Here is a 23,498-nt window from a genome sequence, read left to right on the forward strand (position 1 = left end):
GGCAATCAAAGGTAGTGTGGGTAATGCGAATTAAATAAATCAGAATATAGTGTTGCCAAAGATGTATTCTTCACAAGTTTGTAATTTCTTTTAAAAAGTGAAAACACAACCATATTTTCATTGTCAATCTCTCGTGCACGCTTTCAAAACCGACAAAAAAGACCAAAAAAAAAAACTTGAATGCCAGCTTTACTTTGATTTGCCCCGACTAACTCCCACAAAACGCTGACGACTCTCGCGCCCTCTCCCCACAGATGCGCCAAGCTGCGTGACCTGCTTTTTACCTGGCTGACAGGGAAAGGTCAGAGTTGATTTACTGCGCTCGCAAGGTTAAGGTCGCTGCTTCCTGTTTGATTCCTACCCTGAGTCGCGATGAGACCCAAACTGGCATTTCTCAGAAACAGGTGATGACAGCAATATCGCAGCTGAGCCTGATGAAGAGACTGTTGGCTTTTCTTGACCAGCCGCATCGTGCTCGCCCCGTAACCCTGGCGACCGACCTGCATCGCGAGGGATGGGGATGGGGATGATGGGGTGGAGGAGGAGGAGGAGGAGATTCGGCAGAGCTCCTCGTTAAAGCCAACCCGTAATTGGCGCGTGCAGGTTGGCGATGAGGGCCGGGACACTGGGTGATGACGCATGGTGTCCCGTGTAGTTGTGCTGGCTCGCCGCGCGCACGTCGTCGGTGATGAATGTGTGGATAGAAGTGGGCGCCGTGATGAATAACGCAAGCACGTGCATTATGAGGCCTGCGCGTGCGCAAAGACAGCCACCGGCTGGTGGAAATATTTGACCAAACTTCCTGTCTGTGACTGAAGAGGCTCTTGGGAAATTTCACTCTCATGAGCACATGCGTCTGTATGCGCGTGCTCCTGACTTCTTTTATTCTTAACTGTTTCGCGTGTGTGTTTGCTGAAGTTATTTGTTTATATTCGTTATTTTTTTTAAATTGTATGAGCAGTAAGTGCCTCGCCTGCTGTTATCTTTGTCTCTGTCCAAGAACATACACTTTATCTGTGAAAAGCTGCCATTGTACTGCAGAAAAAAACCGGGTTAAGAAGGGAATGCCCGAGAATGTGAGCTCGTGTGCTGGAACTTGCCTTAATTACGAAGAACAAGCAGGAGCACTTAGCAGTCAATGTCACATACTCTGGATTTTTCAGGCATCGAGAAAAAAAAAAATCTCGTACCAAGCAACTATTAAGGTTTTGTTGTTGGTTATTTCTGTAAACAAGAGTTTTTACACCTGACATTTCCTTGACCTACTGGTGAACTTTTCTGAGCCTATCATATATTCAGCGGCGGAGAACATTCTTTGCTGCAAACTGTCATGGATTGATCGTTGGCTGTTTGTGTAAAATAAAACACCCAAAACATACTTCCATGTCTTAACGGGATTAAGTATTTATATTTCCATTCTTTCTGTTTATGCGAATCCTAAGTTTAAACGAACTGACCCCAACCCCATGTTCAGACTTGGCTATGAGGTCAGGGTTCAACAGAAAATTGTATTTAGCACGTTTTGAAAAAAGTGAGAGGAAAAAATAAAGTTTGTTGACGGACAAGTGTTTATGACAAGATGTGTTTATGACAAGACACCACCCGGATGATAATGAGGGTGCAAGGCAACTGTACGAGAAAGAAGGATTGGATGGAGTGGATGATGAGGAGAATGGGTGATGTGAGAGAGGAGGAAATAGTAATGGAAAAGAAGGGGAAGACGAGAATGGCAGGTGGTAATCGTAATAAACAATCCGTTTCGTTTCTTGAAATTGATTTGATTGTCTTATAAACATTGTCTAAGTAGGGCGATCAAGTGGCCCAACAGTTAGTGCCTGCCACCAAAACTGAGGATTTGGTGTCCTCGGTTCAGATCTCGTCTCGGTCACGCTGTTTTTTCTGCGTGTGGCATCTGTTTACTGTGATATAGCCCGACTTGCTGGCTTAGCAAAAAACATCAATTCATCCTCCTGTGTGTGTGTACTATGTAATGTGTACTATGTGTTGTGTACTGGTTGCTGGTGTGCCAGGTTGTCCGAGATTCTGTTTCGCATTTGAATACTCTTACACTTCTTTGCACGCTGATTGTTAACTAAAGTAACTAAATAAAAGTTTGAAGTTTAATTGAATGCATCGCATTAATATTCCAGTTAAAGCGAAGAGACATCCTGTGCAGGTGTGCCCTTGAATCCAGTCTATTTTTTTCGTTTCTGGGTCGTTGCCATCTTCTGTGGTTAGAGTGATGCACGATAGTCTTGTCTCTTACCGCCAGGATTATTTCTCCACAAAAAATTTATTGAAGTTCCATTCCAAGACGCTGCCATGGCATAAACCTCAACTAACCATCCATCCATGCTGGGCAATGGCTGACAAACTCCCGCTGTACGAGCCTCTTGACACATTGTCGGCCATTCTTCTAGAAAGTCGTAGGATTTCACGCAGGCTGCACCTTCCGGTGCACGGCATCTTGCTTGCCTCCAGCCAGGCATGTTTTGGCAGAGCAAAGCCTGTTGGCAAGGAAAGCATGTAAACATGTTTATCATTTGAAAGGGTCAGAGTGGATGAATCAGTGGCTAGAATGTGTGGGTGATCAACCCCGGTGTGATTGACAGTCATGATGTGCGCACCTCACCACACTTCCAGGGTCGTTGTAGCAATCTTCGTCCTCACCGCGCGTAAAGATTAAGCAAATGTGGAAACAAGTTCGCGAGGGTTTCTTTTTTTTTTCTTCTCCAAACTAAATCTGTCAAAGATACCCTAGACATTAAATCATCTGTCCTATTTTAAATCTTTGATTCATTTTGTCTACTTTTTGCAATGTTTGCATGTGCAGGTCTTAGCCGGACCCAGGTGGTCGTGATATCCACTTGCTCAGCCATCATCGCTCTCTTCTTCTTGGTGGCCGCCATTTTGCGAGTCAGGTGAGAAAATAATTACCTGCCGGCTTTCCACTGTCGTTAAGAATGTGTACAATAGTTAACTAACGAAGTAATCAACATTTCTCCTACAGCTGTATCTGTGCTGAATCAGATCAACAGCTGTGTGACCATGCAGCTGCTCTAAAAATCGAGAAGCTAAAAGTAACTAAAAGCTTGTAAAAAGTGTTGTGTACAGATTGAGGATGAATACGATAATAATGGCGATGATGACAATACTGATATCGATGATTATTATAAACCTTTGACCTTTACTAGAATGTAGGTTTCGGCTTACACATACGTCAATATAAAAACTATTTTTCTGCTCAACAAAACGATATTTGCTGAAAATAACGAGTTTTAGTGACTGCCTGGGATGAAAGACAGATGTATCCATCAGCCCATCGATCCACCAATGCATTCGTTTATAGATGCTGACGCACGTGCATTTAAACAACACATAACAGGTTAAAAAAAGCTTCGAATTGTGCAGGGATTGTTCGTTTTCTTGGTCAATGAAACTTTGAATTGTTTTCCTTTTCTGTCTTCTGCTTGACGTCACTAAATTTTTTTAAAACGAAACTGTCGTCTTCTGTGGCATTGCACGCGATGTCTGACGTTATCTAAACTGTTCAGGATTTTATTTTTGTCGATGTTCGTTATTCTAAACGCGCCTTCCATCCTTTTTCCCCAGGAACTACATCAAGCGAATAAGAGAGGAACAGGCCATGCGCGAGCGACCCACCTTCCGGAGCTGTAGCGTGCGCCTGCGCAGTGCCTCGCAGTCTAACGACCACTTCCGGCGCGACTCGCAGACCAGCAAACTCAGTCACCAGGTGGGTGTAGTAGACCTGGCCAGTTGTGAACGACTGATAGTCGGATAGTCATGAACAACGAGTCCATTATCTGACTGACGAACAGTGAATGCTTGTATTTCTAATGAATGACGAACAGACTGTGTCAAAGGTTATCTGGGAGCAATCACTACTTATTGCCATGACCCTTTAACCGAGGGAATACATCTTTGTCATGCGTACTAAACAGGTCTCAGTTTGTAAATACTCCGAACTGGTCCTACTTTGCATGCTCATCCTAACTATGTTTGATGTATCACAGAATGTAATGAAAATTATTATAAAGCCTAATACGTCGTCGTATTCTTCATCATCACCATCGACGTTATCCTTTGTGAGGATCTGTACCGGTGTTGATTATTCTTTGTATTTCGATGGTGGTTCGATTAAACGTTAAACTGTTGTCAACCGTTTGTCTAGCTAAGCTAAGAAGCTGTTTCTATCGACTTCTCACTGACGTCAATATTTTAACGTCTTCCGAGTGTATCTACGTTTGACATTTTCTCTTTCCCGTCTTTTCCTTTTCCTTACTCTTCATTCTTTTGTTTCCAGAGTGTTTTTATTCTCTTGTCATTCGGAATCGAGCGACTGGAGATTGCTCGGCTGATGTATTAGGGGATAGAGGCGACGTAAATAAATCGTACTCGCCCTCCCCTTTGTCTGCTTACTTCGCCTCCTCACACAAAGAGCTCTTCCATTAGCCGGAAGTCGTCTGCTCTCTTATTCTCGCGGCGCGCGCTGACTGCACGCCACGGTCACACTATAAACCATCACAATTATTTCCTAGCTCTGTCTATCCCTCAGAAACTAGTTTTTTTTTTTCTTTTTTTTTTTTTTTTGCAGTCCAGTCCTTTCTTCTCCTCTCTTTTCCCACCTTTCTGCCAGGATCACACAGTTGTCTTCCTTTGCGCCTAAGGTCTACGGGTAGAAACTTGTAAACTGCTTTCAGACCTTTTTAGAGATGTCTCGTTTGCTGTTCATTGTAAGCTCCTATTATTGTCTGAAACTGCAAATCCGTCTTTGCTGTATTTGATTGATTTCATTGCACGTGCTTTAACTGCAATCACTCAAAATAGTCCTTTGTCATACTTTATCTGCGTCATTGCTTTTAATTTGCTGGACGAGTCGGAGAAATGCATTTTAAAAACTATCTGCATCACACTTAATGAGCATTTATCTTCCTTCTTTGCTGCTGTCCTTTAAGGAGACAGTATAGATTTGTAAAAAAATTTATTTCAGTTATTATTCGCGAGCGGTATTTCTTTATTCCGTTTTTTTTTTTTTCTGAGCTCGACACCAGAAACTCGCTGAAAATTCCTGCCGCCAAAGTGCTTTTGATCTTTTGAAGGAAAAGTGTCTGAAAGTTTGAGCCTCAAGTTCATGCAGATTAACATTTCAGCGACTGAAGCGGAGAAGGACGAATGGCATCTCCAAGAATGAAGACGGTTCGTGTTGAATAACTTTATGATGAAAGAACTCATCTGTCCACGGAGCCGGACTGCGGTTGAGAAGGTTGTCTCGAGGCTTCCAGACTCGGGCTACGAGGGTCAGATTTTGTTTATTAGGCGTCTTGTGCAGACTCCAGCTTCCTTTCAACCGATGCTCTCAAGCGAAGAGATTGGCAAGAAGAAGATTGTGATGGTGGGGGGTTCGCAATATCGACATTTTTCGCCGCTAGAAAGAGTTCGACACAAACATGCTGACCCCATGACCCTTCTCAGCCAGACAAACCGTTTAACCAAGTTTGCTCGAGTTTTAATATCAGGCGACGTGTATTTAAAAAAAAACTTTGCCAGACCTGATCAAAACTTTGTTCCTATCTGTCCAGTTGAGAACGGCCACTAGATGGCGCTGATATTAATTAACGGAATACAACGCGCATGCGCAAAAGTGATTGTCATCGCGAGAGGTAAAATGGTCTGCGACTCTTTCGCGCAGCTCTTGTGCGACTGTTCCTCTAGGTCAAACTGTTTTTATTCTTTAAAAGCTTAAAGAAGTGTAAACTTGTTAATGGCTAATAGCAGTAGAAACAGATAAACGAAATCGATAAAATAAACATTGAAAAGAAAGCATCTCCTCAATTATTAATTCGCCAACTTTCGTGCGCAAAGCTTGAGTATAACCCGGATGTGTTCGACTTCGTCCTCGATGGAGGGATTGTTGTGGGGCAGGGTACGAACTGTCACAAAAAATCACCATGTGATTACCAGGAAGAAGCCCTAATGAACATGCCGGTGTCTAGTCCTTTACACTTCACTCTGCAGTTTTCTTTCAATTTATCTTCACTTCTGCACGAGCTGGATACAAGTTTGCAACGACTTTCACTATTATCCGGTTTCTCTCACGTCTCCTTTGAAAAATCTCTGGAAACTTTTTTTTTTTCTCATTTCTTTTGAACTTTGCCGACGGCTTCACAAAGCCATAAAAAATAGACAGCTTTGCGTGAAACAGGATCCAGTTGCTTCCGCTTGACGAGCTCTTAATTTGAAGAAGAAAGGCGGGTGGCTGGCAGAAAGAGTACCCTGATTCAGAAGTGCAGAGTTTCTTAAGAAATTTGCTGCTGAGCGTTTGACACCCAGGACAAAAGAGGGTGACTGCGGACTTTATCTGTTGCTCCAGGTCTCAGACAGGCATTAAAACTTTTTCTCGACAGCCGAGGAGGAGGCCTGCGGCATGGAGCCCCTGAGAACTTTCAAAGTTAAATAACAAGGTAGTCTGCCTCTGTGATCGTTTATCGACTGGAGTTCCTGATCGTGGACGGGCTAGGGTTTTAAAATTGTTTCTTCAAAACAAAAAGAAATGAATAGTCATTGATTAAATGAAGGGATGCAGTAAAGATAGTCTTTGGTATCGAGTTTGAACAGAAAATAAACAGGATACAGTTTACTTACTCCAGTTTGGTGTTTTACATTAATAAACCTTCAATCATCAAAGCAAATTATATCTTCATCAAGGTATAGGTTAGGAAAGGGGTACACTGCGGTTTAGCAAACCATCATCTACCTAGGTAACGGCTCAAGCATGGCTTATACTTTCAGCAAGACATCAGCTCAAGGTTTGAACCATAGTTTATTTTTTATTTTTTTATTTATTTATTTATTTTTTTTTTTTGTAATGCATTAACGGTGATTAACCTATATGTGGGCATAACCACATAGTTGTGCTGTTATCGAGACCTAGGTCTTGACTCGTGAGGGTGTCCAAAGCCTGCAGATCCTGTCCACGGCACGCGGGCCACTAGAGGCCAGAAGCTGAGTTCATCCATTCAACAGGACACTTCTTTAGAGCCAAACTCAATCGATCAGGCCGATCAGGTGAAAGGCACTCGAGACCAATTCTCAGCCCGAGGCTCATCGGTCAAACTCCACTGGAGTGCCCACAGAGAACGAGGAAGTCTTGACGGTTCCCAGAATCGTACGTGGACCTAGATCGTGACGTCAGAGTTTGTAACTGCTGGAGGTGATATCATTACGAACCTTCATTGTAGGCTCTGATGTCAAAGGTCATGTATTGAACTGTGGGGGGTGTGACGTCACAACCTGCGTTTGGAGAGTTCACGTCTAAGCTATCCTCATCGAAGATACAAAACTGATATTTTCCTTTCAAATAATCAGATTCTTGAAGTTCGTGCAGTTCGAATGTGGTGATATATTGTCGCACAGATTTCTGGATCCTCAAATCGTCGGCCACATTGTAGGTATACCTCCGAATCCCCGATTTTCTTTTGGCTCCGAGAAATACCTTCAGCCCTTTCACGTTACATGATCACGTGTTATCACGCTTTTTAAAATCTTTAAACTTAAAAAAAAAAGTCTTCTGTAGTCATATCCCTGTTCGCAAGTCGGGGAACCTCTAGATTACCAGCAGGACCTCCTCCATCTGCGCCTGTTTCCAGTTACAGTACCCCGCTACGCCTCTGGTCCATAAATAATCATGTTATTAGGTCGTTAGCTAGTCTCGGGTAGCCCGGGAGGCCACTTCTTCTCACCAGGTTGGATGAGTCGTTCTCATATGTTTTATTTCGTCTTTACAGGCTGAGATGAGCCCTGCATCCTAACCCAATCCTTAGAGCTAACTTATGCAGTAACATTAAACATACATTAAACTTAAAACTTAAACTAAGCGTTTCCCCACTTAACAGTAAGCTCAAAAGTAAGGGAACACATACAAGATGGCGGTGGAAGTAGCACTGGCTCGTACCTACATCTTAAAATATCTTCACCTTATAAAGTGCGAGACCTAGCGGAGGCAACTGCCTTTCACACTCCATTACATAAATTTTCTAACGAGAGGAAAAAAGGAAACAAAAGGTTGATGTTGAAGTGGAAATGACGACCTGCAGAACGCATGCTGAACTGGCATCGGCAAGGGAGGTAATGAGCGTCGCAGCCGGGAGTCTTGCATTTTGAGTGCCTTCGTCACAGATTAGTTATCGCCCTGAAAGCATTCTGCTGACGCATGCGCAGTTGACAGCTGAGGTGCCATGGCTGGAAGCTCGCTCGTAATTGTGGCTCTTTGTTATAAACAGCAACCAAATATAGCGGCGCCATCGTCAGATAACTCCTCCCCCCGTTTTCTCCGACGCTGGTCTTAAGCTCCCTTTTTATTCCCTCCTTTTCTTGAAGTGATACCTGCGTTTACAACATTCAGCTTTAACAAATACCGTATCATATCCACAAGGCTGCATTTAAACAGTTCAAGAGTCGGCCATGATGGTGGTGTTGGCTGACCTAAAACTTGGTGGAGGTGGTGGATGGAGTTACAGAAGGAGGACAGGAGACCGCGGGTTTAAAAAGAAAAAAAAAGTAGGAATGCAGTAGGTAATGGAACGTCTCACTTGCTTCCCTTGGGGAGGTTGTAGTGTCAAACAGCGAGCGTTTTCCTGCCAGAAATAGTCGGTGCTGTCAAAGGAAGTGCAGCCTGGTGCTTGTGAAGAAAAGGAGAACAATGTGCGGTAGGTGGGAGGTGTAGGGTGGGGTGAGCCAAGGGAATTGAGGTTCCTGCCCTTTTAAAAGCCCTAACAATGCACATTCGTACAAGTAGGAGGTCTGGTGTGTGCGGCTGGAGGCTCGTGTCCTGAGGGCTGTTTCTGGACGATCAAATGGCGGTCGGGCTGAAGACATTGGTTCACCTCTACAAGTTGGTAGGGAGAGCTGTCAAGAGTCTCGCGTAAGACGATCACGGGCTAGAAATACTTTAATAAACACGATTCCTTTGTTTGGTAATAAAATGAAGCTTTCTTTTGACTTGACAAAATTTTTAAATAGTTTGAAACGTGTCTTGAAGGCAAGACTCTTTTTCGATCTCGATCAATGTTATCCATTTTTATAATCTCCTGCGTTGGTAGGGAGTGAGACAAAGAGTGCAAGAGACAGTTTTATGACCCATTGAAGCATGAACTGTGATGTGTGTTGTGGAGGTGATGGTGGTGGGACATGTTCGTCAAAGAAAAAGACAAAATTATACAGAAAAGCTGCTTTGTAATATAATTTTCATATTTTTTTATCTACCACCGAACTCGCTGACGCACATTTCCAGTTTAGAAAAATTGAGCAGGTGCTGCAAGCTTTATAAATAGCCCTTTGTGTCTCCATCTACTCTTTTGCTATAGATTGACACTTTTTTTTATTCACTTGATGTGGTTGTAGCGGTGGTACGGTGAGCACGACAGACGTAAATATAATGTGACAATTATTCATCGATCGACTAAGATGGCGCGTTCGAAACGTTCACACTCACTACACAAACGCTTAAAAAACTTCTCAGTGCTCTGAAACATCTTTATGAGGATACGATCCTGTATACCAGAATTTTGAGTGCACCTGACTTCTATGCATGTGCCAGTGTTCCTGAAAAAGGACAGATAAAAGAGGACAAAAGTGGTAAAAAAATTTTTGTCTGTAAAATTCTTTCGAGTATTAATGTTTGTTTGGGGTTTTTCTTTGGTGGAGGGGCATGTGAACGGGCAACCCAGCAGTTTATCTCTTATTAGAATTATGAGAGTTATCAGCTAAAACAAACCCAAATCTTCTAGCCTTACTATTCGCTGGGTGTGTGAGTATATATGGGTGGATAAGTGGATTTGCATCCATGCCATGTGTAATACTGATTTTTTTTTTTCTCCACGTTTAAATATTTTTTAGCGCTAACTTTTCCTTACTGTTGGAAAATTTTCAAAAAATATAATATGCAACGAGATTTTTTCTGTTTTGCTAACTTTTCCTGAGAATAGAAATCATCAAAGTGGGTTCTTAATGGGATTATTCGCGTTCTGGTGGTTTCTTTCGAAAGAGTGAACCTAACATCCAGCAAGACTTGCCTTCTTGGTGCTAATTCTGAACGAGTACGTTCATCAGTAAACCAGGCGCCAGAGGGCTCTGTGCTTTTCGTAATTCAATCAAACACTTGTTTGCTTAAAATGAGGGTGCGGTTGTTTTCTTTAGTCGGTTGGGAGGGGAGGTAAGATGGGGGAAGGGAGTTCTGGGGAGTAGCGAGATGGGTGCAGGGTTGGTGGAGGAAACAGGGGTAGAGATCGAGCAGTATCTGAAGGAGGCGCCGAAGGTAATTACAGGGTTGAGAAGTGGCCGGTGCCAAAGCGCCTGCGGGGAATCGACTTTGGCTTCGTTAGTGCGTCCCGTCGCGAGCGAGATCCTGCGACAGTTTGCTGCTGCTGCTGCGCGCCCTAACTCGCTGCAGCAGATTAGCTGGCATGGTGCAAGCGTCCAGCTGCATCAACACCCAGTCTCGGGTGACAATTCAATTTTCACGTTTTTTTTTTTGCTACAGGCTTCCTTAAGGCGAGAAAGCATCATCAGAAGAAGCGCTTCCTTCCAACACCTGGAGACTCTCTCCCACCCACCTACCCCTTTCACACGCGCAGTGTGAGCTAAAAAAAAAAAAACAAAAAAAACAACAAAAACAAAAAACTCGGGACCTTGGCTTGTCCTTCTCTAATACCTCCATTGAACTTTAGCACCTTATTAAAGTCTTCTAGAAAAAGACTGGTTGCATAAACCTTTTTTTAACAAAATGTTTGACCAATATTACTTTAAGTCTCTGAAATTTTGGGATTGATGGCGGATAAAAGTATTGTCGAAAACGTTAATATGCTTGCTATGAATACAATTGTTTATGTACGAATAGAACCTCAATACAATGGTCTTTAGTGAATGAGGACGCTATGCCTTGTACTTTAATTCTAGTCAGATGTATTGCATACTGGTTCAAGATACTTCAGATGTCACTGAACACTTCCTCCCCACCTCCGAAAAGCCTGTCAAATGTTATTCAATTTACGCTAGGATAACAAGGTTACTTAAGTTTACACTGTACAAATACAGTTATGGTTTTGTTTTGGAAAATCAATGTGTTGCCAATGTGGAGAGAATTGTGGAGAGAATTCAAGATCGGCATAGATGGTTTTGTTATGCTTTCCCTTGAAATGGGCCCCTGGGCTATTCAATGAAGGAATTTTGATTATGTTTTAAAAGTGTCTGTTTATAAGGAACATTTAGGGGTTTTTTTAAGTAGAACATTTTTACCGGCTTTTTTTCTCAGGTGGAATAGTTTGAACAGTATCTGTTAACACAGACCGCCAGTCACAGTCATGTGTGTATTGTGTCATTCATTTCTATTAATCTGCTTCACTTCGCCCCTATTATAATATATTGAATATATATTGAAAATATATATATTTATTGAATGACATTTAAGAGCATTGTTGTGTGTAAGTGAAAATACATATTAATGTATAAATTTAGTATATTTTAAAAGTAGTGACCACAGAAATTCACATCATAAAAACGTTCGACTGTCATGCGCTCGCGAAGCTGTGTACGATGGACATCAAATAAAAACCTGGTTGTCTATTGATTTGTTTTCATTTTTTTGTTGAAGAGCTTGTTCGATCCACTCACTGTATCTTGGCGTTTTGTTTGTCTTCCAAAAGAGTAACTACAACATACGAGGCCCAGGCTACAGCCACACCAACGGTTCATCATCGCGAGAGAACTCCAACGCCAGCTCGCCCCGCCACGACCCGGACACCAAACCCCTGCTGGTCGTCACGGCCGTCACCGAGGGGCACTCGCCAACGGTGTCCCAGTCATCGCTGCAGTTTATCGACGAGGAGCCTGTAAAAAAAGTGGTAAATAGACTTATCGTCTCCGCCATTAGAGCCTCGTCCATTTCCTACCACCACCCGGACTCTCCCACACCATCCACTCTCCTACACACAGATACCCCATAAAACTGTAAAGAACTGTTCATGTGAAACATGCTACTAAATAAATCAAACGACTGTCTTTGGGGAACATGTTAGGGCCATGGTTAGGAGATCGGAGGTCAGGGTTCGTAACATCGATTTCCAAGCCTTTTCATTACTGAGTTTTTTTAATACTTGTCCAGGACAGCGCATGGGCAGTTAGCACTGGGAATATAAAGACTCCTAGGACAGCAGGAAGTGGCCGTAAAAATATGAAGTTATCTATTTCATTTTATTATCGCAGTGTAAAATGTATTGGCTGCTGCAGTATAAACTTATACAACAGAGTATGGAAAAACAAGGACACGCTGATAAAGAAACTAAACTCAAACTGTATTGCATTAATGTATTGTATGGCATATTGTGCATTTGTTGTGAAATGTGGTGGAAATGCGTGGAGATAGGATTTCAAGTTCGTTGACGAGGCATCTGCGTTCATCACTTCAACAAAACCACATTTGACCTTTCATTAAATGCACGCGATGGTCCAAATCATAAAACTATCTGTTTCTTCCGTCAGTGCTTCCGGTAACTCCTCTCTTCGTTATTTTTGTAGTTTGCAGACTGTGATGATGGTTTTTTTTACCCCGCTGCTTGGTTCAAGAGCATTGAGCTCAATGTGAAGTGGGAAAATTTGCTATATAAGTGACGACGACGACGATGAACATGATGATGGGTGATGATGATGATGACAACGACGATGATTTACAAGAGAGCAGTTCAAGTCAACCAGGCTGTACCAGGCAGAAGAAGTTGGGGCGAGATTTGAGTGAGAGTTGAGTACACCTGCACGTGACAAACCCGGGGTAACTCTCAGCTACGTCTGCTAATGTCAACCGCAGCTTTGCCATCGATTGTGTTGGCGGGGGTGGGAGTGGCGTGAGAGGAGGGGTGTTTGGGGCAGGGGGTTGGAATAGATGCGAGACGAAGTCGGTGATATGCTTTCGTGAGCTGTCTGAATACCAGCAGGACTTAATGTGTCAAACCAGCGGCCTATCAGTTTCCCTTTCCTAAAACCGTCCATTATAAGCTTTATAAAACTTTCCACTTTTTTTCTCCCATGGATCATTCCCAGATTTAGTATCATTCCGTTGTCAGCAACAAACTTTGTGTTGCTACGCACGAATGAAACAAAGGAAGCTGGAATCGGAGAAAAGAACTCCGGTCCACAAGGCACGTGTGTCGTTAACAGCTACAGCTCGCAGAAGCGCTCTTTATGTCAGACGATCTCACAGAATGGAAGTGACAAGAGCAGCCAGTGTCTGCCGACAGCAAGCCCGGAAGTCGATGACAATGCCAATGGCATCCACAGAAGACCGGTTAGAGTTTGTTTCCGTGATAAAGGGGCGCATAGTTCGGACACAAAAGATGGTGTAACCTAGTATGCCTAACATACACAGGATGAGCTTCAGGTTGGGGTGGGAGTCAGGCGAGGGCATGGTCATCAAATGAAGCGAGCAGCTTCTCATCAGCAGACTTGTCTGTTATTGTAATCTCTTCTCTCTGTGGAATGTGTGTGCACGCGCCTTTTTTTGCTGTTGTTATTTTTTGTGGCCTTGTCTCCTTCATTTTATAAATTAATTTAGGAATAAATGGGGTACAAGGACAGAAACCAATGAACGCTAGGAATGCACCCCATGGGCACAAATAGCAGGCTTGAAAAACTGGATACTAAAAAAAAATGATAAAAATGACAGAACGAGAGAGCGAGAGATAAGAGACAACGAAAGAGGATGTACAGCCGCTGACATTTATTTACTTGAGTTTGTTACTCAGGTGAAGGGTCACCTAAGCATGTACTCTCTGAGCTTTCGCTTGTATCTGCTGCGTATTGCCGTTTTTATCTCACAGTCTCATGCAGTATTTCAGTACAAACATTTCAAGTCTGGCTCCAAACAGGCTTTTACATCCTCAGTCACTGCAAACGCACTGTATGTGTTGGTGAAGAGCAAACCTTATACTTTACAGGCCCCTTCAGGTTCTGGTTCTTGAAAAAATCATCTTATATTTTACAGAACTATACGATTCAGATTCTAAATAGGTTGTGCAGTTTGATGCACTACCCAGTTCTCAGGATGATGGAGATAAGGTTCTCAGTTTTTGGAAGGCATGATGGAAACGGCACGTATAATGTGCGGGGGCCAACAGGTCATGGCCAGGCATCTCTCTCTCTCGAGGACTTCCCTCAGGGTCAGGCTGGTTTCCAACTAGGACTCGGTGCTGAGACGACTATATGGGACCAGTGATCACAGTGCCAAGTTTTCCTTGCCAGCTCTGTCAGGTGAAATTGAAATTGCGGCAATCGCTAGCACTGGTAATTGTCTCCCATTCTGTCCCTTAGGGAGAATCCTTGTAGCTACAGTTCCATTTGTCAGTTTTTATTTTCTTAACAGGTTTATGACACTTCTTTTACTGCAAAAGATACAAAAAGAGATAAAATGCAACCATTTTTGCATGGTTTCTCTCTTTTGATGTAAGGATGAACAAGCGAATAAACTACTAAAAGTTAAAAATAATGTAATGATGATTACGATGTTTTTGTTTCTCATTCTGATTGCATTTCCATTCAGTAAAAAAGTAAGCGTGAAAAAAGAACAGGAATCCTTATTCCGTATATGCAATTAGCGATGCTCGTATTTTTAGAGGGGAAATAACTACAAAACTTTGGTCCTCGGCGCATGCGTCATTCTTGCTTGAGACTCTGCAGGGAGTCACGTGCCCAAGTGCGCCACCTAGTCTGGCGCACTCAAAACAACCTGTTTTATGTAGCCGAAACAACAGGGAGTCGCAGATGAAGGCACCCGGGACCTAGTGTTTGGCTCAGGTGGCCGATAATTAATGCTTTGGCACAGAATTCTCCAAGAACTCTTGTCGATCAAAATCCGCCATTTTGTCGGTCATTCGAGAGCCCAGATCGTCAGCTGTACCATTATATTAGAAGCGCTTGAGAGAAAATAATGACAACACCACGTGTTCTAAGACACTTGTTCTGAGGAAAAAAGTTGTGTTTTTGTGTGTTTTGTGTAAGACAGGCACGTGCACATTTGCATGCACGCACGCATACGCATACACACGCAAGCATACATGCGATACACCTCAGATGTGAACTCGAACAATATGCAAAAGAAATCAGCATGCAAACTACATCAAATGAGGATTTTTACCACACGAGAACTAAATATGTATCCAAAAGTAAAGCAGTACATTGGCTAAGTCAATTTACAAGCTGTGTTAATAAAACATTTAAATATGCAAATTTTCTATGAATTCTTCCAGAATGGAAAGCATCACATCCGGAACGACGCAGACGACCCTGAATCGCGACCCCTCCTCATCAGCGAGACGACAGCAACGAGTCCCACCTCATCCTCCAGTTCTCCGGTCAGCCCTACATCTCCCGCAGTCAGCAGCAGCCTGCAGGGCAACAACTGCTCAGGGAGGGCTGCTGCTGCTGTCAGAACAGTTCCGCGAAGCTTGCCAGTCAAAAACGGAAGCAGCCAGGCCTACTACCAGAGGGTTTCCGAATCACCTACCCCCAGCCCTCTCAGCGCCAATAAGGGGGACAGCGGAGTTCTAGAGACAAGCCTCGATGACCTGGCCAAGAGGTCACCAAGCTGCACGGTGGGGGAGAGGAAGACCCCTCCGCGGTTTAACGACGTCAGCGCGACGGCAGGCGTGCCACTAATTCGATTCTGCGGTCTGACACAGTCTGACTCCAGCCTCTCTTCTGCTGATGGCAACAGGAACTATAACTACGGGAATCAGGTGGAGTACTCTCCCCCTGAGTGGGGCTTGGTGTCCGGCGGGGAGCACCTCAACGGTTTAAACTCCCCCTACGCTTTGACGGTTGTGGGACAGCCCCACGCTGTCTTCCTCGGTATGCAAATTAACGCTTCCAAGGAAAAGACTAGTATTGTTCCTACTGGTTGTGATTCCGCGTTTTCCAAGACTTCTGCTGATAACACAGAGAAACATCAGTGCTCAGACTCGCCAGAAACCAAGATGGTTGATGCGCTTATGAGCGGTCCTTATCCAATGTCGATCGGGGACTCAGGAAATGAGACGAATCCCTGTTCGACTGAAGCAGGTAGCTATGGGGGTGAGAGCTCGAGGTTACGTCAGCAAGAATGCTCAGTGAACGAGCAGTTATTTCCTGAAAAGTGCGTTGGTAGTGGTGGTAGTGGTAATTATAATGATGTGAACATATGTGTATCGGAGAATGACGTTCCACGTCGGAGCGATCAAAATGGTGTCGGTGTTTCTGCCTCGTGTTCAGCAGAGATTAGCGGACCTACCCCAGAGTCGGGGAATGCGAAGGGCACAGAGGACCGAACGCGGGTGCGCGATTGACCTCTGGTGACCTTTCCGGGGCAGACGCACAGACATTTTCTCACGAGGGTTTGAATTCACTGGGGGATGCAGGTGTTGAAAATGGTGCTAGGCCGGCGATACTAGCTGGCGGACAAAGGGAGGGAAACGCGAGCGACCTGATGGGTACGGTCCAAAACGTCCCTTCGGAGCAACCCGTTTCTGGAGATGATAAAAGACTGCTGGGGGATGTGTCAGACTTTCCACTAGCAGAGAGAGGTGGATGGGCCCGTACTCCCCGCAATTTTCTTGGCAATTCGGAGGAGAAACACGCTCCTCATGAAATGAACAGTGCTGCTGAAGAGAACAATAACAGGACTCGAGACCTGGTGGCAAGTGGCGGTCCGACTCGTAGTGCATCTGTTGGTGATGATGAGAACTGTTATGGGGTAGGCTCGAGTTCTTCCACAGTGACAGTCTCGGAGCCAGAGAAAGCGATAACTGAGAAAGGTGGGAGTGAGAAAGTCGAGGAAATAACTAGCCATTCGCTAGGCTCTGTGTCTTCGAGACGGAACTCATCACCGCCGCTGGCCCCTGGAGAAACCTCAGCTGTTGTGAAGAGCATTCTGTCCTTAGACGAACTGCGAACAACATTTCTCTAGCTAGGGCTGAGCATTGATGTATGGGATATTATTAATTTGGTTTTGGTGATACCTTTTTCACTATTTTTAACTTCACTTTTTAAACGTGTGCGTTCATTCTTCACCAGTAAAAATAATCAGTTTCAAAATTCACTATCAGTGTGCATTAACAATTTTTTAGGTATTTTTCTTCCGTGATACATGCAGTAGACTTCCCCTGAATTTGCTTGCTTTCTCTCTCTCTCGAATTCACGACTGTGCATGATGCCAGAAGTAAGATAAAGAAACTAACATTAAGATTTTCGTCGAAAAATAAACATAGATGCATGAAAACTGACATGACTGGTGCTGCAGCAAAGGGCAAGAAGGCCTTTGGAGGTCTTACAGGCTTATAGGCTAAACGTACCCGGGCTTTCATATGTTAATTATGTAAATCAGGGCTAATGAAGTTATGTATTTTGCAGCTACACAGTTATGATCAAAACCTCTTTGGCATATTATTCCAGGCTCTCATACTGCTGCTTTGGAAAACGGTGCTATTATTTTAGAGGCGATCAGTATAGAATGTATCAATGCTTCTAAAAGAACCAACAGTTGTATCGTTCACTTGTTTGTTTGTTTTTTTACCAGCCTACGTACCATGTTACTATAATTGGGACGCTTAATAAGCCTGGTCGCTTAGAGAATGATTATGTCCGTTCAAAGCCTTTAAAAAGAATATTGTGCATGATAGACACACCAATAACATCCTTCAATACCATCTTACCCACCATGCACTCCCTTCTCCCCCTCCCTAACCTGTACCTAGCCAGGGGGAAAACCACGCGGCGAAAATAAATGTGTAGTGCTTTATACAATGACAAAAATTACAAAGATTCGCCGCCTGACTTTCTTCCTGCTGTCAACATTCCCTTGTTGTTATTCCGATGACAGACACTAATCATTCACAGGCACTAATCGTTCCAGTTCACAGACAGCTTGTGGGTTATGTGTACGCTGTCACAGAGTTTGTGCTACAGGTGGCTGCTACTCGCCAGGCCTCGTATTCATGAAGCGTGGTTACCCAGGCTTGTTACCCTACCCGAGCTGGGTAAATCAGATCACGGCTAAAACACAGACTCACTGAATATCACAAACAGTGCCCTTCGTTGGGTCCTGTTGCCATTTTTTTCCAAATCAACATAAATTAGTAGTTGAGCATTTAACACTTGCTCGAGGAACATTATTTAGTCAGAATTAATAAATTCGTCTTTCCATAGGTTTCTGCTCGCTTTCTCTCGCAATGACACCTTTTGGGGGAATTACTTCAATGCTCTGGTCGGTACCTTTATAGTGGGAGCTAGTTTACCTGTCAGGTTGATGAGATACTTCCTTACTCAAGGTTGAGGCAATTTTACACATGGCGAACATTGCCATGTCCATGAATACAATTCCGGATTGATTGGAGTTCCAGTTGGCGTTCAAAATGTACCGCCATTTATTTTTTTTTTTTTTTTTTGTTCCATTGGTTCAGACACAATATTTATCTCTAACTGACTGCTGTCTTACCTCACATATCTAGCAAGACCCAGCGCTGAGACACTTCTTTTCTTTGCACGTTCGTTACGGTTGATCTGCTCTAAGTGGATGGAATTCTAGCTGTATAAACACACGTCGCTTTCTATTAGATTCACTTTGTTTTCCATATATTTTTCACATTTCTATTGAAACTGTTTATAATCGTAAAATTCGATGCCTATTTTGGCAGATCCGTTACTGCACATGTGCACACAACTGCATTTGGCCTGACGCCAGGTCCTCCCTGTTTCAGCTGTGGGGCTCAAGAGAGAGGTAGAGTGTAGACAGAGGTCCATCCATTAAGATCCATTGTCAGGCTTCTGGGAACATCTGCCTCTAACTTACCACACACGAAAGTTTCCTAGAGGCGTGTTTGCTTCTGCAATTTATGAAGTTAAAAATATACTGCATGCAATGATGCAATCATTAGTGCGTTTTTCTCTCTCATTTGATTGTGGTGGATAATTCTGGCTTTACATTTCTGGAACCGCCTTGACTGAGATTAGTAAGTGGAAGTATCGTAGACCATTGTAACCAGACACATGTAGTTCTGTGAGTTGTTTGGACCAAATATCTACATTGCCAAATACAATCTCGACAATGTGCCCACGGAAGGAGACCCTTCAAGGAAAAGCAGGTGTATGTCGTGGTGCTAACCTCGCCCAAGCTTTCTGATAAGCTTAAATAAGCGAGTTCCCGCCTGTTTGGCAACTTTCGTATGCTGTTTGAACGTGGATGCTAGCAGAGATTGTAGCACCTCCACAACCCTACAAAACTGTTTCCAAATTGTTTAATCGAAATAGAACGTAAGCTTCATGCACTCCATGAATAATAATTATGAATTGTCATATCAAGCCCTCCTCCTTCCCTGCTTTAAAAACCCGACAAAACATTCCCGATAATTCAGACATGGAACTTAAATAATGTTTGTGGATATCCGAGACTTGTTTTCAGCCCGGGCTTGATGCCTTTGTGCAACTGCTTTTGTATATAAACACTCACGTTAACGATAAATTCATTTTTTTAACTTTCTCTGCACACATACCCTCCAAAAAAATATAATCATGAATTTGTGATTTTTTGCACATCATCGCCACATTTAAAATATCACAGATATTTCCGGCATTATTCATCGACACTTAATGCTGCATGTAGACCGCTTACCTGTGTTCTGGACGGTTGACAGCTGGCGGGAGATAACTCGCTGGCCTTCAAATTCCGTGCAGCACAACCATGGCTTGCAAGATCAGTTTGTCTTCAAGCTTCAGCGCACCTGGGCAGACACAAACACAAAGCATCATCTTGAAATAATCACTGCAAAACCTGAGGAATATCACGTCTTTCAAGATGGTTGCTGCTTGAGTTTATTGGCTTCTGCTCTGGCGCGATGCTTTCTCGTACACTAACGCACATTCTCGTCAAGAGCCCGCGAGATATTTGTTGACACGAGGGTCACGACCCCATCATTTTTTCCAGTCTCGTGCAGACTTACGTGTCAGCTCATAATTCTGTAGACTGACTGTTGGATCCATCAGCCACTTTCAAACTATTATAACCGCAAACTTGATCACATAGTTCTTTTTTAATTTTTTTTTTACATTTGATTAAAGACTCTCTTGGATACTTAATGGTTACATCAAATGTTTATTATTCTTTATTTTCATGAATTATGAAAGCTAATTAAAGTTAATGAAAACGATGTACTTTTGAGAAAATTTTAAATTACTATTAATTTATTTATTTTGCAGTATATTTCTTTATGCGCAGGTAACACTGGGAACAAAAATGAAAGTGTTGTTTTCCTATTAAAATTTGAACGATATATATGTCATTGTTTAGTGAGAGGGGGTAAAAAAAATATTAATAGGTTTTTTAAAATTTATTGTATATATATATATTTACTTTGCACAAAATTACACTCAAAATTGTCATACCTACAGTCACAATAAGTGCTACTTGTGTATTTTCAATAACATATTTTTCAACATCGTTCAAATTGGTGTATAGACTTGGTCGGATTTTGTATTTATCTTTATCATGTCCTTTCTGTCAGACTACAAAAATGTTGGGGAAAGTGGGGATGGGGAGAGTGTGGACGCGCGTGCGTTTAAAGAAGACTTCATCAGATTTGAAATACTAGTTGTTCAGTTGGCATCAGCTTCAATGAATATCACTTTTTGATGGAACTCAAGCCGCCATTTTCAACAACTGTTTCTGTATTAGTGATTTTTCAAAACACATTGAAAGCATTTTGTCGCTTAAAGATGTAAATATCTTCTGTACTATACACACAGTTTTATTCTTCTTCCTTTTTGCGAGTGTAAAGTTGGTACTCGTATCGCAATATTTTAAACTTTTGCATTTAGGTTGCATGTTACTTCAAAACAACGCAGCCTTTTATTTACTTGATATTTTTTCTCCTTCAAGGTTTCAATGCAGTATTTTATATTTGCGGAGTCGAGACATGTTTGTGGGAAAATTTATGTAAAAAATAGCTTTTGTCTTACCATTCAGAATCAGATTACCGTCTTCACTCTAGTCTGAGATGCACGGATTCAGAACTGCTGAAATGTATCAGTACTTTTGTTTTACCGTATCACTCCTTAGAAACACACACACACACATGCGTTCATATAAGTATTTATCGAACACTTTTCGTATTAGTTTTCCGTCCGAAATGCACGAATGTTAAACTAGAATGTGCATTTATAATTTATGCAGCACTATTTTTCTCTTCCTTTTTTCCTTGGATGCGACAGCTGAATTGACTTCTTTTATTATTATTATTATTTTTTTTTTTTATCAAACGCCTTTTAGGTCTACCGTGGTTATCACTTTCTGAGTTCCCACTGAGCTTTAGGCTTTCCTCGAACTTATTACATCTGCATAATTGCTAGAATGCAACTAATTGTCAAATCAGTGTCCATCATTGCAAGACGGCCCTGAAGTAGCAGCACATTTCTTACGATTTTCTTACGGATATGAGTCTGATTAGCTTTGTTCTTGCCTTGCTTGCAGTACCGCGAGAGTCTGATGATCGTATCTTGCAGACGATTAATACCTATACAGTATGCCTGCTTGTTTGTTTAATGGGAGGGATTTTTCGTGTGTGTTTATTCCTATTATTCAAGACGGAGAGGTATGGATCGAGTGAGCGTTATGTGTGTGGGAGAGAGTGTGTGTGTGTATGTGAGTGAGAGAGAGAGAGAGAGAGCGACGGTTAGAAATCGGCAGTAAACATTTCTCTAACAATATTTCACAACTGTCCAACCCATTCCTTGATCAAGTCTCGACCTCGCTCATTGTCCAATATAATCTCTCTCGAGAATTTTTCCCCAGAACAGCTTTTTGTCTTTACTATGTATATACCGAACACCCGATTCTTTATTATTATCGTTGTTGTTGTTATCAACATCGTTGTTAAGGCGATGAGAATGAGAAGAGATCAACAGTAATCTTTGCATTGCTGTTATTTAAGTCATAGACAGCTACGAAGACTCCACCGACTAACCCTCCCCTTCTCTTACCAACACTCCCACCCTGCTGCGTTCTGCCGGCTTCGCTTGGTGCCAGCGCCTGCAGATCACCTTTCACCTTGTCTTTCTTATCAGTTACTGGCCGAGGGTTGGCTGATCACATGATGGTAGCGACTTGATACAATAAGAAGGCCGATGTCATTCCGAAGGTGACTTGGCCGCCTGACAATTCTCGCACTGCTTCCACTGTATCCAACCTACCTTTGCCTTTTTTTTTTTTTTTTGAACCTGTCACTCCATTTCTTCCAGGCTCTTGAGAGCTAAGGTGACGATATAACAGATACATGTATATATTTTTGCAGTGATCCTGGTTTCAGCGTGGTTATCGATCGACTGTGTACATATGGCCCTACTGTATACCTAGATTGGGAAATAGGAGATTACATCTGACACTGGGAAAGTTATTTTTTTTTTTTTTTCAATATGAAACAAATGTTTCAAGTGATACGCATGAACATAGCAACGGCTATTTAAAATAATGCCGTATAATTTCCTCCAAAACGTTTATTCGTGAACAGTCTTTTAATCCTGTTTTAATTACACGTGTTTACAACTTTTTTGCTGATGTTTGAAAAGAGTTGGTAAGAAATTTCCATTGAATTTCCTTGTATATGTGCACAGAAAGCTGAATTAAAATTTTCACATGCGTTGTATGCGTGCATTCAATCATTGACGCATGCACGATTGTATCTGCGTTCTTTGATGTGGTGTTGGATGGGGGTGGGAGGTAGGAAGAGTGGGGTTAAAAAATGTGAGCAACATTTATATAGTACATCACACAAATCGAACGTGCATAATGTGGCAAAAGAGGTAGCTGTGTATGCATAACGTTTCGCTCAACGCATCAATCATCCTTTGAAAGGCACTAGCTGACCAACACTAAGCTGGCCCACTAGTACCAGACTACCAGTCGTCGGAGATGGCAGGCTGGTGGGGTGGGTTGTGTGTGTGTGTAGGAGGGCGGGGGAAGAACTAAATGCAGCAGCTGACACCGATTGCCATGAGCCGTTCTTGAGCGAGGGTGATCAAGTCCTGATTGAGACAACCAGTACTTTATGTTTGCCGGCCAGTTTTTCCTTTGCCCACCTGGGCGAGCGGTTTAGGAACAAGCATAACACAATTTGATCTTATACATGGTCTAGCACAAACTTTTAAACAAACAAAAATGTTAGCATTAAGGCATGGTAAAAGAACAAGGTAAAATTACATTTATAAATATCTAAGTATAATATACTAATATGGCATCCAAGAATAAATGACATTTAATTGGCAGTCTAGAATACAGAAACATCTATCTTTCTCACTATCAACAACAGCTGCTGCATGTTGAGCAATCCACACTTTCGGTGTAAAATCATCGTTAGCAGCGACACTTTTCCCTGTCACACCCCTGTCTGAAAATTTCTATATGTAATGACCCT

At 42.6% G+C, this 23,498-nt stretch overlaps 1 protein-coding gene and 1 long non-coding RNA gene across 6 annotated transcripts in view; one reads left to right on the forward strand and one right to left on the reverse strand.

The window, feature by feature from the left end:
* Positions 1 to 18,526, forward strand: part of LOC112557128 — a 66,224-nt gene extending 47,698 nt beyond the window's left edge. For all 4 annotated transcript variants that reach the window (XM_025226781.1, XM_025226779.1, XM_025226782.1 and 1 more), the window contains exons 3-6: positions 2,834 to 2,921; positions 3,613 to 3,754; positions 11,721 to 11,918; positions 15,312 to 18,526. In XM_025226781.1, the coding sequence (XP_025082566.1) occupies positions 2,834 to 2,921; positions 3,613 to 3,754; positions 11,721 to 11,918; positions 15,312 to 16,385 (1,502 nt within the window). In that variant the 3' untranslated portion in view covers positions 16,386 to 18,526. The remainder of the gene's footprint in view (positions 1 to 2,833; positions 2,922 to 3,612; positions 3,755 to 11,720; positions 11,919 to 15,311) is intronic.
* On the reverse strand, positions 11,449 to 22,721 carry LOC112557130. Of its 2 annotated transcripts, XR_003097897.1 has the most exons (3): positions 19,706 to 22,721; positions 14,099 to 14,447; positions 11,449 to 11,904 (listed from the first exon to the last, which is right to left on the reverse strand). It is a non-coding gene; the product is annotated as an uncharacterized LOC112557130 (long non-coding RNA). The 2 variants fall into 2 exon arrangements; XR_003097898.1 differs by lacking the exon at positions 14,099 to 14,447.
* Positions 22,722 to 23,498: the final 777 nt, after the last annotated feature.

The sequence above is a fragment of the Pomacea canaliculata genome, linkage group LG2 (assembly GCF_003073045.1).
Source record: "Pomacea canaliculata isolate SZHN2017 linkage group LG2, ASM307304v1, whole genome shotgun sequence".
NCBI lineage: Eukaryota > Metazoa > Mollusca > Gastropoda > Architaenioglossa > Ampullariidae > Pomacea > Pomacea canaliculata.